Genomic DNA, 16,491 nt, shown 5'->3' on the forward strand with positions numbered 1-16,491 from the left:
CAATGGATTTACTGCGTCGTCGTTTCGGTGAGCAATTTATCTCACGTCTCGGACCAGTGGATTGGCCACCAAGATCGTGTGATATCAATGTGATTTGTGGGGATATTGTTTTTCAAAATATTTTTCTTGAAAGTCAATACACTTCTGCATTCACTTGAACCAATTTTAAAAGCACTTTAACCACTCAGAAGTGGATACCTCCAAAACGAGCTGATGTTTCTTATGAGAGCATTGTCAAATTCGATCATACTTCGTGAAATACATTCACGTGTGCGTCTTGATGTTGTGCCACAAAGGAGAACCTACAGTTTTAAGCCAACTCCGAACGGCAAATGATTATTATAAGGAGGCGAACGAACTTTTTCTATCATTTGGTGTTTCAGGCACAGAGATTCACGCACGTATAAAGAAGAAGGTATGCCGTCAATAGTGGAAAATAACATCAGGCAAATAATCACCACGACCACGCTTACAGGACAATATACTTTTCATGAAATTTTCCATAACCGAATTGCAAAGTGGCTGCCCTATGTCCTCGATAGCCTCACGAATTCCATCTTCGATGTCTTGAATAGACCCTGAGCTGTTGGCGTATACCTTCTCTTTCAAGTGGCCGCAAAGAAAAAAGTCACAAGGTGTTAAATCGCAAGATCTCGTTGGTCAATTGTGGTCACCTCTTCGAGAGATAAGACGGTCCGGAAACTTATCCCGTAAAAGATCAATGGTTTCGTTGCTTGTTTGGCATGTAGCGTCGTTTTGTTGAAAATAAACGTTGTCCAGATCAATACCATCCAATTCCGGCCAAAAATAATCGTTAATCATCTCTCCTGTTTAACACCTAACACCTGTTATTGGAAAACCCTTTATTTAGTTTGTAATATTTTGCAAACATACTTTTGTTGAATAATTTTTAAATTATAAAAATTAAATGTTGTCTTTTTTAATCGCTATTTTTATTTTGGTTTAACTTGTTGTTTTTCTTGTTTTACAAATTGATTTTCGTTCCCACTTTTTATGGTAACCAACACAATCTCAGTTTTGTCGTAAAAAAACCGCTGTCACATCCTCTGTTGCGTCAGCAACCCGGCAGATTCCTTTAAAATCGCAATGGCGCGCATGGGCAATGGCGCAACAACGCCAGCGCCATCTGTACTGTCAGTGGACAACCACAGCTCTACTAACTCAAACTATCGCAAATTTTTTTTTTCGCAAACGTCTATCGCATAACATAACATAACATAACATAACATAACATAACATAACATAACATAACATAACATAACATAACATAACATAACATAACATAACATAACATAACATAACATAACATAACATAACATAACATAACATAACACAACACAACACAACACAACACAACACAACACAACACAACACAACACAACACAACACAACACAACACAATACAACACAACATAACATAACATAACATAACATAACATAACACAACACAACATAACATAACACAACATAACATAACATAACATAACGTAACATAACATAACATAACATAACATAACATAACATAACATAATATAACATAACATAACATAACATAACATAACATAACATAACATAGCATAACATAACATATCATAAAGCATTCACCAACAGCTTTCATTTGATACCCATATTGTACATACACGTCCGAAGGTTACCCGGGTCCACGTTTTGACCTATATCTCGAGACCCTATCTACCAATAGGTATTCAAACTACACGGAAATCATCTTCAATACCTACTTAACAATGTGTGTAAGTTTGGTTTAATTCGGTTCAAAGACACGGCGGGTCCACGTTTTGGCATATATTTCGAGACCCTAGTCATCAATAGGTATGAAAATTACCCCGTATTAAAGCACTTATCAACAACTTTCATTTGATATCCATATTGTACAAACACATTCTAGGGTCCACGTTTTGGTCTCTATCTCGAGACCCTAGTCACGGAGCGGATGGAAATACTCTGAACTAAAGCATTCACCAACAGCTTCCATTCGATACCCATATTGTACATACACATCCGAAGGTTACCCGGGTCCACGTTTTGACCTATATCTCGAGACCCTATCTACCAATAGGTATCCAAACTATACGGAAACCATCTTCAATACCTCCTTAACAATGTGTGTAAGTTTGGTTTAATTCGGCGCAAAGACACGGCGGGTCCACGTTTTGGCATATATTTCCAGACCCTAGTCATCAATAGGTATGAAAATTACCCCGTATTAAAGCACTTATCAACAGCTTTCATTTGATACCCATATTGTACATACACAACCAAAGGTTACCCGGGTCCACGTTTTGTTCTATATCTCGAGACCCCAGTCACGGAGCGGCATGAAAAATACTCTGTACTAAAGCATTCACCAACAGCTTCAATTTGATATCCATATTGTACAAACACATTCTAGGGTCCACGTTTTGGTCTCTATCTCGAGACCCTAGTCACGGAGCGGATGGAAATACTCTGAACTAAAGCATTCACCAACAGCTTCCATTCGATACCCATATTGTACATACACATCCGAAGGTTACCCGGGTCCACGTTTTGACCTATATCTCGAGACCCTATATACCAATAGGTATCCAAACTATACGGAAACCATCTTCAATACCTCCTTAACAATGTGTGTAAGTTTGGTTTAATTCGGCGCAAAGACACGGCGGGTCCACGTTTTGGCATATATTTCCAGACCCTAGTCATCAATAGGTATCAAAATTACCCCGTATTAAAGCACTTATCAACAGCTTTCATTTGATACCCATATTGTACATCCACATCCGAAGGTTACCCGGGTCCACGTTTTGACCTATATCTCGAGCCCTATTTCCAAAATAAAATATAATCCATGTTACTCGTGGATGATGTAGCTTTCGAATGGTGAAAGAATTTTTAAAATCGGTCCAGTAGTTTTGAGCCTATTCATTACAAACAAACAAAGTTTTCCTCTTTATAAGATTAGTATAGACAACATATCTTATAAGGTATATGGTAAATATTAAAATACATTTTTTCCTTCATATATAATAAAAAAATTAATAATTATAACATTAAAACAACAGGTATTATTAACAAACTTGGTTTTATTTTAAATTCTTCAAGTGAATCAAATTAATAATAACCAATAAGAAGGCATATGCAAATACAAATACGTGAATTTATATATGTACATATGCGCATATACATACATATATACGCTCACTTAAGTAGGAGAGAGCAAGATGTCGAACGTTGCCGTTCGTTTGCTTTGTTTGCTTTGTCGTTCGTTCCGCGCTTTCGCTTGCAGTTCATGCAATGCAATGAGCAAGGTAACGACAAATGAGCAAGGTAACACTAATGAGTAAGGTAACACTAATGAGCAAGGTAACACTAAAGAGCAAGGTAACACTAATGAGCAAGTAACACTAAAGAGCAAGGTAACACTAATGAGCAAGGTAACACTAAAGAGCAAGGTAACACTAATGAGCAAGGTAACACTAAAGAGCAAGGTAACACTAATGAGCAAGTAACACTAAAGAGCAAGGTAACACTAATGAGCAAGGTAACACTAAAGAGCAAGGTAACACTAATGAGCAAGGTAACTACATATGAGCAAGGTAACGACACATTTTTTCGTGCGTACAGCCTGTTAAATCGAATTATAAGACGTTATCACGTCAAAAATTGTGTTTTATTCAAAATCAACACCGGCCCTTGAAACTTAACGACTTATAAGTAAACCTATCTCTACTAATCGGCCATTTTGACCTGGACGTCTGTTGAATAAAATATTTATTATTTAGATTTACTGGGTTTTTTATCATACCTATATTAATTTTTTATTTTCTATTTACAGAAATTGTATACATTTTATGATAAATTTAACTAAACGTTATTTCAATTTTAACTTTTATTAGCACACTTTAGGCAAACTGAAATTTTTTTAATGCGCATTTCAGACAAACATACATATTTTATGCAACCAACAACGCTTTTTTTCTCGTTGCAATTTAACAGCATTTTCTTGTAGAGTTTTCAGTTTTATCTGCCATCAGTAGTTCATTCAGGTTTCCTGTTTCCTGGGGAATGAATCTTGATATCCAGTAGAAAGTTGTTCTGCTATTGCTCCAGTAAGTTATTTGTACAGAATCGAAAAATTAATTCCAGCCATTTCGAGAATATTAAAAAATACTTGTAGAGGTCATCTCCGAGATCCCGACTTAGCAGTGTATTTTTTTAACATTTGGTCCATTATATCCCCAGCCATTTTAGCGTGGTTGTAAAATAAAATGGTTTCAGCAAGCTTTTTTTCATTTTTTGGTTGATGCGTAACTGCCGCTCGGAATTCAGAGAGAACGTAGGTTCGAATCTCGGTGAAACATCAAAATGAAGAAAAAGTTGTTTCTAATTGTGGTCACCCCTCGGCAGGCAAAGGCACACCTCCGAGTGTATTTCTGCCATGAGAAGAATCCCGGTCAGAGTCGGCTTCAAACTGTAGGTGTAGTATGCAATTAATAGATTTGTAACATAAACTTGAAAATTTAGGCAATTCATCTTTTTTTAGTTTGGCAATTTTCGGTCATTCCTTTTTATTTAAACGAATAGTTTCAATTAAAGTCGTATTTTGTTCTTAAGTTTTGAAGCGAGTGATTTGCTTGTAAAAAAATATCAGTTGTCCTAACCCCAACCAGTAAATGACTCAATTAGTTTTAGGACAACAAACTCACCAAAAGACATTGATGCTGGTTTAATTTCTTGTTTGCCTAAGTATGGAGACGTATTTATAATAAAGGGTTTTCCAATAACAGATGTTACAGGTGAATGGATTGCGCTATCGAGAGATGATTAACGATTTTTTATGACCGGAATTGGATGGAATCGATCTGGACAACGTTTATTTCCAACAAGACGGCGCTACGTGCCACACAAGCAACGAAACCATTGATCTTTTACGCGAAAAGTTTCCGGACCGTGTTATCTCTCGAAGAGGTGATCACAATTGGCCACCGAGATCTTGTGATTTGATACCTTGTGACTTTTTCTTTGGAGCCACGTGAAAGAGAAGGTCTACGCTAACAGCCCAGGGTAGATTCAGGACCTCAAAGATGGAATTCGTGAGACTATCGAGGATAGAGGGCAGCCACTTTGCAATTCGGTTATGCAAAATTTCATGAAAAGGATATTGTCCTGTAAGCGTGGTCGTGGTGATTATTTGCCTGATGTTATTTTCCACTATTGACGGCATACCTGCCTCTTTATAATGAAATAAACATCCGATCATTTATATTAAAAAAAAAGCATTTTTCTTTGAATATCAAAATAACACATCTTATTGGAAAACCCTATATATTTAATTGCCAAATCCTTTGCGATCCCAAAATTACTCGGTTTATGTGGCATATACAGGGAAATTCGCATTTGGCTTTAGTGGAAAATAATTATTCATATTTTGTTCTGGCATATAGCAGTTTGGACAATTTTTAATGGCAGGATTCCAAACGTTTGAGATCAGAGCAAATTTGTCGCTTTTCCATCTTTAGCTTCGTTCGTTTTTCATATTAGTAAAAGAAAGGTCATTTTTACCGGTTGGAATATGTAGGTATACCAAATACCTATCAAGGATGATGGATATCAGGTTTGCTGTTGTTGTAGCAGCATAAACATTCCCCATGCATACATACGGTGAATGCTGCTGGAGTGACAATCTTTGGCCGGATATAAATCCGGGTCGTTTCGGTAACCTAGAACCGACTGTCGTGGGAACGTGTGGTCGTCAGGTATGGTGAAAAAAAATTTTTTTGAGGGGAACTTTAGATTCTACGTTTTACGTTTTGTGTTTCACAAAATTTAGCTGTTTAGCTTTAGCTTAGTGAAACACAAAACGAGTGACATCGGCGAATCTGTCAAATTCGCTCAGAGCCGAATAACGGTCTGCTAGGTAGTACCTCTAAACATCTTTTCATCTTGTATTCCTCTTTCAGCAAAAATAATATAAATAAATAGAAATATATTATTTACAATAATTATCGGATATAAATAAATAGTACAATATTTTTCAGATTACTACATCAAACATTAGATTTTAAATTAATGGAGCAAATTTAGTTGATAATTTTTAAGCCGGTAATTTCTCGGCTTCCTTCATTCCTAAAAATCAAACAATGATTTCAAACAATCACAACATGTTGGCCCTTTTGATGGTATTTTCAAAATTGCGATGACATGATAAACATCACAAGAATAATTGAGTATAGAGATGTTAAGTTAAAACAGAAACGTCAAGTGTACACCGCAAATTTTACTGTTAAAACATATCCGGCTGACCGAATTTCTCGTCATCGCTGTCTTAACATCTACTGACGTTTCTTTACTTAACCACCAAATTTTCAATTTACCGCGCCACTTTCAGGCGCGTATGCAGCGATCTGATTTGCTTGATGCCATTTTGAAAATTAAATATTAAAAGAGTAAGGTATCTAAATAAGAAAACGGGACGAAGTCAAAACAGAAATTTGACATATATTAAAACACATTTAGTAGCAGACGTAGATGTAGGTTAATGGCATTACTCCCTTAACTGCAGTGTACACACTCAATGGTGATAAAATAAGGGAGGTGGATGACATCAAAGACCTCGGTGTCACGATTGACACCAAACTAACTTTCCACAAGCACATAGACGGAATAACTCAGAGAGCTTTTAAGATACTCGGATTTATAACTAGGAATAGTAAGGACTTCAAGAACCCCTACTCCCTGATTTGTCTTTTCAAAACCCTAGTTCTTCCAATACTGGAGTACAGAATATTAACATGGTCTCCATACACTGAAGCAGGCATTACATTGAAAGAGTGCAGCGTAAGCTTTGTAAGACCTTAGCTTTCCGGCATTCATCATCAACCGTTTCAGCTACAGAAGATATCTACATTCGGTACAACATCAACAGTCTGCGGTCTCGCCGTCGCATAAACGATCTGGCGTTCTTCTATAAAGTGGTAAATGGTATTATTGAAGCCCCGGAAGTACGCAGCTCCTTCGAGCTTGCCCCGGCTGGTCTCACTTTTAGGAATAGTCGTCTACTGAGAACAGGCGCTACCTACAAAAGCTACGTCTATCACGGCCCGTGCAATAGAATAGCCATGAGCGTCAACTCACTTCATGGTGTTCTCGATTTCTATGGTGGAACCTACGATACTTTTTTGCGAAAAGCCAAAAATATCATCCTATAGTAATACCCTGATTTTTCTCAAGAACCCTCTGTCCCATAATCTTTATCATTGTATTTCTTACCAGCCCTCTATAAATTCTGATTCTGTACTCTCTTTTTTATTTGTATGTATATTACCGATTGGCGTTTGTTTAATAATAAATAAATAATTACTTGGTACTAGCGGATATCTTTTGTTTTCTAATCATTTACTTTATTTGTTAAAGTTTTTTCTAATAGTATTTCTGCCATGAAAAATCAACTCGTAAAAAATCATTTGCCGTTCGGAGTCGGCTTAAAACTGTAGGTTCCTCTGTTTGTGTAACAACATCAAGACGCACGCAGCAAATAGAAGAAGGAGCTCGGTGTAAAACTTAACAGAAGTGTGCGCGTCAATTATTTTTGCTTTTATATATATGTTTTAGGTATGGTAGGTATGGCTTACGTCATGATATGCTTTGTTTGTATGTATTGGTATGTTTACATTCGTATGTTTACATTTGCTTGCTAATTTTGACATGATGCTTGCACCAAACGCAACAACAAATACATGTAGGGTTTTACTTATATGTGTTTGCTGTCACCTGTAATAAATTCGCCTTCATAAGATTTAAAAAATGACAAACAACTTTTCTAGCTGTCTGGCAATACTGCAAACAAAAAATAATTCTGCGTGCGTCCTTTCTGCAATAAGCTAACGCGTTTCGGCTATTTTTTACGTTCTTGAAAATATTTATTTCAGAACAACATACTTTCAGCCGCATAAATACTATAAAACATAGAAAGAACCGGTTGAATAATACTATATTACAGGCGTTTATCTGCTAAAAATGCTTTGCGTGTGAGAAGAGAAACAAATTCAACCAAAATGGACGCTGTTGTGTTACACTCGGATATTGCACGGCTTGTGCTAGGTAAGTTTCATGGATTTGCCAATTGGGCGGCTTAGAAAGTGCTCACAATTATTTCCCTTTATTCTGTGCTAGGCTATTTGAAACGACAGAATTTGGAGCGCACATCCCGATTGTTTTGTAAAACTTCGCCACATCTGAAGCAGGAATTTTCAGCGTATAAAAAAGGTTTTATACCACACAGCTTCTGTCCAGACTTGGAAGATATAATATGCGAATATGTAAATATTTCGCGCACTGGTAAGAACAGTCTTAACAAATTCATATAAATATTTTTTATTTATTGAATGATGTTTGTTGCAGTCGATCGAGTTGTGACTTCGTTGCCAGACAGTCTGCGCTTGCAGTTGTTTGAAAGCAAATTGTCGGAAAAAGTTAAATTTCTGCTAGAACGCGCATTGGAATCATTTCTAAAATTCGATCAAAGTGAAAATGCCACACTAAAACAAAGCGATGCTAAGCATAGTTCAGTGGCCACCACTAGCTTACACTCGGATAAAGAGAATACTGCTAAAAAGCACATCAAACGAAAAAGAAAACGGTTGGTGTTAAAACAACAAGCAATGTTACAAGTTGTATACAATTTTATTATTTATTTAGTGCATCAATGGTATACTCTCCCGATGAGCAAAAAAGTTCAGTCGCATTGGCAAGCAAATCTGTGAAAAAGCGCCGTATCCTCGAACCTTTTTGCTACCTCAGTGCGAAGCAGCTTAATTTGAAGAGAAAACGTCTTATTCATATAACCTCAACAGCAGACGAGCAAACACAGACGGACGATGAAATCGAGCAAGAGAGTTCCGATGAAGAGGGCAATGAAGTCGAGGATGAGGATGCCAATGAGCAGTTGGATAATGACTCAGATCTTTCACAAATGGAAAACCCGACCAAAGAATCAACACCAAAACAACTTTCGATCAAAGGAAAATTTCTAACGCCATCTGTTCCGGTAACATCCATAAATGCTCGTATACAGTTAGAAAAGTTACTACATTTTTATTGTTCGCTTTCATAGGAATTGTCTCAAGCCATACTGGATAATCCACATTTCCGAATGAAATTAGTGGATAACATCAATCAAGCTCTCAACAATTCTACAAACAATGAATCACAAACAGTATTAGCCAACATCAATACCGCATCTGCTAGCGCAACAACAAACGCTGCTCCATTAACGGAGGAGCAACAAATTATTAATTCCAATGAAATGTTAGATCAAATGGTAAAGGACATATTGAAGGCCACTGAGAAAGATCCCGCCTTTGATGCAATTGTCGAAAATGTTGTTGGTGGTAAGCACGAAATCAATTTATGTAACACAACATTCTTATGTGTAATATTGTGTGTGTTACAGCATCCATGCAACCGAGCATTGCTTCAGCAGGTGTACAATGCAATATCGATAGCAATGCGCTGCCACAAGCTCTACTTCAAGCATCAACTGGACAACAACAACAAACTGCTATGGTTGGACAACAACAACAGTTTACGCTTGTGCATCAGCAGCCGCAACAACACCATCAACAGCTGGCTATACCCTGTTTATCTGCTGTATCGAATGACATCGCAGGTCCAACTACAGCTCCACGTACGCCGCTTATTATACGCACTGCTGTTGCAGCAGCTAGCTCGTCATTGAGCGCTGGCAGCGGTGCCGGTGAATCACAAGTGATTTCCTCGCTTGCGACGAATAATGCTTTTGGTTCGGTGATCGATCCGAATTTTTCCATATCGAAGCTGATAGTTTTGAATCCCAATGATAGTGCCCAAAAGCACCTACCTCCTTCTGACCAGGGTATTGGCAATACCACTGCTGATAATTTGTTTAGCCAATTGAATAGTGGAGTCGAGGTGACAGATGAAACGGTATTTAAATGTTAATTACAAATTTAAATGTGATTAAATTACTTTACTACATTTTGGACAGGTTTTTTTGGATACCAACACTGGCCAGTTAACTATTCCGGTATTCTTAACCGACGAGGGTTTGCTGGCCAATTTTCCGTTTCTCTGTAACAATGAGGCGGTAACGCAACAGCTTCAGTCGGACAATATCTGCAACTTGGATAGCTCCCGTATTGAAATTCCTTTACCAGAGCCCATTGTAGTTTCAGCAGGTCAGCTACCACCGAACTCTGTCATTGTTACAAGCGCGCAGAAAGCAACGGCCATAGAAGAGCAACACCTACTAACCGAACAACAGTCGCGCACTGTCTGCAAGAAATCCAAGGAAGGGCCAACACCCACTTCGGCAAATGTGCATTCAAATGCGGACGGAGAGACGCCTTCCACCAGTGGTATAATTAACACAAAAGCGTTTAAGAGCCTTTCGACTCCGCGCAAGCGTACGTCGCATGTTCGCACGCTTTCATTTTCACCAAAAATAGAAACAAATTTTTCTAGTTCGTTGCGTCGCAATGTGCTACGAGGCGGTACTGTACTTCCTAAATCGAACGCAGGGGATGAAGAAGAATTGACTAACGCTGCAAGAGTACCAGATAAACCAATAATAAAAAATGTGGAAATACTGCCCCGTTTAGAGGGCTCAGTCGATGTGAGCGCAAGCGAGAGCAGCAACAGCTGTAGTGTGCCCCCTTTGTTTGTCAACGAGGAGAGCAGCAACCAAACCATTATTAAAACTGAATTGTCCCTAAAAGAAAATAAAGGAGCTTCTGTAATGGATAACATGTCAAAGACTGAGAGTAATACCAACTCGACGGTCAATGATCATCCAGACACGCCAAAGCGCAAACAGATACGTAGAACGGCAGTAAGGGCATGCAAGCGCCGACTTTCAAAAGCCTCTGATGACAAAGACAAGCCAAATTCAATAATCCAATTAGAGGAAAATGAAACAAAAGAGAAAGTAACTGAGGGAGAGCATTTAGCTAAAGAGCAGAGACAAACAAAATTTAATGAAGATAAGATGATGGAGGAATGGGTGCGTTTGCGCAAAGCCAGTACCAGTGATCTCGACTCTCGCTTGCGGCAACTGAATGCCGAACACTTTGCCGCGATCCCCAGGACAGCGCGCCGAAGGAAAAATACGCCAGAAAAAAGGCGTAGCATGCGACGCAAGAAAAATGTTCTGTCAAAACGTATGCGCAAAAAGGCGGCGCTTGCTAAGTTGGAATTCGAGAAAAACAAGGAAGAGAGTGTGGTTGCCAGTGACAACGAAGACTGCACAAAAACAAGTAATGAAGGTGATCATGTGACTCAACCCGAAATTAAGGTGAAAGAAAAAGCAGTACAATCAAAGAACGGCCAAGAAAAAAAGCGCGCGAGTAAGGATAAATCAATGGAGTTCAATATTAAAATTCCCACACCGCAAAAAGATAAGCGCGAAGCTTTAATGAAAACGAAGAGCGATCGCTCGGAGCACGCCACCGCAAATTTGACCAGAACTTCAGCCAATGATGCAGTCGATAATACAACAGTCAAAACGTCCATTAAGCGAGCAGATGAGCATGAGACTAAGGAACGCTTGGAACATGAGCGGGATCGACGCACTGCCAATATTGCGTGTCTGCTAGAGACACCCTTTAAGGTGCCTTCTACGTTGGGTGAGGTGCCACCGACTCCCGGTATTCCTGCGCTCTCTTTAGACACGCCTGCATCGAAGCTAGCAGATGTGCCACTTTCAACGTCATATCTTTTTGGTTCCTTGACCAAAAGTGAGCTAGAAACTCCACAATTAAGCGCTATAACACCAGGGTTTCGTTTCACACCATTCGGTTCGGATGTAACACCACGCACTAATGCCCCCGCTACAGATTATTCTTCTGGTGGTTCGTATTACAAGCCTGATGAATCAGATGACTTGGATCGTAAATTTGATAAGCTTTTGCGAGATTCAGCGCAAAAGCAGAAGCAAGAAGAGGAGGAAAATGCAAAGAAACTGGAACAGCACTCCAATGCAACAGAGGTTAAAAATGCACTATTTGAAGAGCAAAGACGCTCGCCGGAACTGGACACGGAGCAACAGGAAGCGGCCATTTGCGTGGAAATACCCGCTGAGAAGCTAAGAGTGGAACCGATTGTACTGAAGCGAGTTAAATCATTTGGTGCTGAAAATATGGATAATGGCGAAGGCGGCGCAGCGCCCTTAAATGTCGATCCACATTACACACTCGTTTCCGAGTTGCCTGAAATATGTGCCGAAGAGGAGTCGTCCAGCTCATCGACCACATTTTCCAGTTCGTCCTCGTCGTCATCGGACAGTTCATCAACCAGCTCGAGCTCGTCGTCAAATTCGAATACAACATCACATAATGGGGACGGTGTAGAAAATGACGAAGAACAGAAAGAAACGACTGATGACTTAAAACTATCACTCGATAATCTTTCTTCCATAAGCAGCACGGAGGATGAGGAATGGCAGAAACTGGCCGTAACAGAGGAGGAGAATTCACAGTTGGTGAGCAATGATGGTGAAGTACGCTATCCTGTACGCAGTTGGCTGACACCGAGTAAAGTTGACAACCAGGCTACTGCCGACGCCCAAGAACAAGCGATAGCGACAAAAATTAAAGTTACCGTTCCATTGAAATCTGCTGAGAAACGGAATCGATTGGAGGATGATCTTCAGCAGAAGCGCGAACGTATGATGGAGAAACTAAAGAAAGACTCAAATCAGCAACGAGCAAAGCAATTGAATCTGCCGTCAACAACGTCAAGTGGTATTACAGCAGCGCTGAGTGCAACACGGAAGATTGCAGCGATGCGGGAGAAAACTAAGTGTCAACCAACAAAGGCATCTACGTCGATGACAGTATCAACAAAATCGGAACCAAAGACCGCTAAGCCAGTGGTGGCGGAAAAGCGAACAGTTGAAATGCTGACTGCGCTTGAGTTGTCCGCGAGAAAACCTCAACAAGTCGCCGCAGACGAGTCCAAGACCCGGGCAACTGCTGTTGTAACGCCGCCATTGAGCGCTGTTGATGACAACGCCACCTCTACGCTTTTCTCCAGCCCTACAAAACCCACAACTACAACGTTTGAAATAACCGAGAAAACTGAGCGATTACCGTTAAAAAAATGTATTTCGAAAGTGAAAGCCAAGCAAAGGCAATGTGTGCAAATTGAAGCGTTGCCGGCTGTAAAATCTGCGCGTTCATCCTGCATTGGACGCAAAAAAATTGTGCGCAAGCCACTTGGCTTCAAGGGTACACTTGCGACCGATGTAGTTGAGGAAGTCGGTCAGATCGAGGATGCGAAATCGCCACTTAAAATGGCAGCGAAAAGTACAGACGAAGACAATGAAAGTGAAAAGGACGCCAGCGTTAGTCCGGTGCCCAAAATTAAAATTAAAACACCAATTGGCACGGCTACCGTTAAGGGCAGTAAGCTGCGCGTTTCGCCGCGTTTTCAAGGCAACAAAAACGCTAAAGCAAAGAGCAAAGACGTAGACGATGATAAAGAAGTTCAAACTAAACCTTTGAAAACAACGAAAACTGTGAAGACGAGGGCACCTACTGCTAAGAAGTTGCTGGCTGCGTGCATTAAAGTCACACCTGTGCGGAAAAGAATAACGAAAGGTAAAAACGCGACACGAAAAGATGAATCGAAATCAGTTAGATTGGACGACGCGCAAGCTCAGCTTGCGCAGAAGGACACACCCAAAGCCCCAAGTGTAGAAGACACGAAAACAGATGCAGTGCCAGAAAAAATGCGCGCTGAAGAGACTAAGCCGGATAAGCAGGATCACGGTGCGAACGCTAAGGAGGAAAAACTACAAAAGAAAAAGGGCGCAGATAGAATTAAGGAAGAAAAACAAAAACAGGTGGTTAAAACACACAAAGCATTGTCCAGGGAGCCTTTGGCCAAAGATGTAGAACAGCATAAACCTTCAGATGTTCCAATAGTTAACGAAGTTACCGAAGGAAATGAAGCGACAAAAGCAAAAGATGCAAAGCTGCTTAAATCACAAATTCCTTTGCCGACAGAAATAACAGCGGCAACGGAGAAAACTCAAATTACTGACAAAGTAGAAAAAACTGTTGCCGTTAAAAAGGATGATATGCAGAAACTCAAAACTAGAGCCACAGAGAGCGGCAAAAGCGTTACCGATGCCCCAATGGATAAACCAACTGAACCAGAAAGCCAAGGGATGCTAAAAACTCTAACAGCTGACAGACCAAAGTTGAATGATGAAAAAGTTGGCGAAAAGAAAATTGAAGCTCAGAAAAAATCAACTGAGAAAGAAGTGGTGAGGAAAGAGAACGAACAGCAAGAGAACGCACGCAAAACGGAACTTGCTGAAACGGCTTCGTCAACACGCACTGCAACGCCAACATCAACAACCACAAATGTGGGCACTAAAACAACTGAAAGCTCAGAGGACGATCCCTTAGAAGGTTGTGAGCTGACCACTGTTACTGATGAGGATCCAGTTCGCTACATATCTCTCACCTATGCTGGGCCTGATGGGCCACCCCGGGATCCGTTGCCACGGCGAGACTTTTCGAATTTCAAAATGGTAGTTGCTTTCGATGAAGATGAGAAACACATTTGGCGCATCACAGATGAGCTAATGCTATTCCACGCATCCCCCGCAACGCAGCAAATTCGAAATATACCAAAAAAACGCAAAGTGCGTATAAATACGTGCGGTAGTGATCTGGATAATGTACCCACTGTGGGGGTAGTACATAGCACGACAACCACGCTGGCAAGTACCAGTACCTCGACGACGGCGAGCATGACAACTGTTAGCAGCAGTCGCAGTGCTAATAATGCCAATGCCGGTTCAAGGGAGGCTAAACCGGTAGCGACTTCCACGCCCACTTCTGCACCAGCCACCAGCAGTACACAAGAATCCAAAAAGCTAATATCGTAAGTGGAAATATTCGAATTTCACTCTTGTTTTTTTTTTCTATCAAATTAATTTGCAGAAAAGTAACAATGAATACCGCTGCCGCTTCCAGCAAAGCGTTGACTAAGGCTTCCACAACGCCGTTATCAACAAAAACAACAGCAAATAGTACAGCTGGTCAAACAGAAGTTCTGCAAATGGACGACATTGAATCGCTACTTTCGCATTTGCATGGCAGTGCAAATTAACGGATTTCGCGACTGAGTACATTCTGAAACTTAAATTTTAATAAAATTTGATACATGCTAATAGTGTGCGCATAAATGACCATATGTGTGTATGTAAGGGATTATAACGCAATAATATGTAACTTACCTACTTAATTACTTAATTATTTATAGATTTTAAGTATACTGTGACTATGAGGCAACAATCCCCATTCGTATTTACTATTCGTCTATTCGTTTCCTGTGAGAAATGTATCATGTATTGTATAATCTCTTATGTTTGTCAGAACAAATGAACTTCGATGTAAAAAATAATGCAAAATAATTTATAAGCTTAAAATGAGGTCGCTTAGAATTATATTTAATTTTAGTTCTTATTGAGGACACGTTTTTTTTTTTTGCTTTAAACAAATCCGAGTAAACTCGTGAAAAGCATGCAAAATAAATGAATACACGTGAATAAATTTATTCAATATGTAATGTAAAGCTGAACACGGCTAGATGGCATTAGCAGACGATCGTTGCTTTTTTCAATCGATATCGGAGGTCCTTGGAGCAGCTTTAAATAGGAACTTTGCCTTTTGGAAAGTGAATATAAATAGTTTATCGTACGCCGTTCACTAGAGAGGGTAAACAACCCCATTATTTTATGTGTAACCTTCGACAGTTTGCTCTCCTTCTCAGCGCACACAACCCCAATTGCCACTAAAGTCCAAAACCGCAACAAGGTCCTCAAATCGCTTGCTGGCAGCACTTGGGACAAAGACAAAGAACTGTTGCTATCGACATTTAAGGTAATTGGTCGGCCGGCTCTGAACTATGCACCGCCTGTCTGGTCGCCTGGAACTAGTAACACGTAGTGGATAAAGCTACAGACATGCCAAAGTACTGTCATTCGGACAGCAACCGGGTGCCTCCTGATGTCCCAGGTTCAACACCTATACAACGAGGAACAAATGCTTCCAGTAATGGAGCATAACAAACTGCTCAGCAAGCAATTCCTGCTGGGATGTTACCCCAGCAGACACCTGCTTGAGCCTGAGCCGCCTCCCAGACACCTCAGGAGACATCTCTTAAACTACGCTGACGAAATCCAGGACAAAACTGCCCGTAATCTACTGGACCTGACAGTGTTTAGACAGTCAATAAACGACATTCACCGGGAGTCCGTCACCACCTTCTTAAGCTCCCGTCCTGTGAATGCCGTAATCGGAGTCCAACCACCACCTATAGCAGATGAAGAGCTCCAGCTTCCTCGTGAGACACGTGTAGCACTGGCACAATTACGTTCTGGATATTGTAGCAGGTTAAACTCGTACTTATCCAGAATCG

At 40.1% G+C, this 16,491-nt stretch overlaps 1 protein-coding gene across 1 annotated transcript; it reads left to right on the forward strand.

Annotated features, from left to right (window-relative positions):
• Positions 1-7,856: 7,856 nt before the first annotated feature.
• Positions 7,857-15,669, forward strand: LOC128857402 (serine-rich adhesin for platelets). The gene is made up of 8 exons (XM_054093150.1): positions 7,857-8,121; positions 8,194-8,358; positions 8,422-8,659; positions 8,719-9,067; positions 9,134-9,410; positions 9,473-9,984; positions 10,046-14,952; positions 15,012-15,669. Exons 1-8 carry the CDS (start codon positions 8,076-8,078, stop codon positions 15,178-15,180), a joined length of 6,663 nt encoding a protein of 2,220 aa, XP_053949125.1. The 5' UTR covers positions 7,857-8,075; the 3' UTR covers positions 15,181-15,669.
• Positions 15,670-16,491: the final 822 nt, after the last annotated feature.

Source organism: Anastrepha ludens, chromosome 3 (assembly GCF_028408465.1).
Source record: "Anastrepha ludens isolate Willacy chromosome 3, idAnaLude1.1, whole genome shotgun sequence".
NCBI lineage: Eukaryota > Metazoa > Arthropoda > Insecta > Diptera > Tephritidae > Anastrepha > Anastrepha ludens.

Bases quoted from the DNA above. Each gene is read 5' to 3' on its own strand.
- LOC128857402 (XM_054093150.1), top strand. From the start codon at position 8,076: ATGGACGCTGTTGTGTTACACTCGGATATTGCACGGCTTGTGCTAG. The intron at 9,068-9,133 runs GTAACATCCATA...TCGCTTTCATAG, and splicing joins TTCTAACGCCATCTGTTCCG to GAATTGTCTCAAGCCATACT. The intron at 9,985-10,045 runs GTATTTAAATGT...CATTTTGGACAG, and splicing joins TCGAGGTGACAGATGAAACG to GTTTTTTTGGATACCAACAC.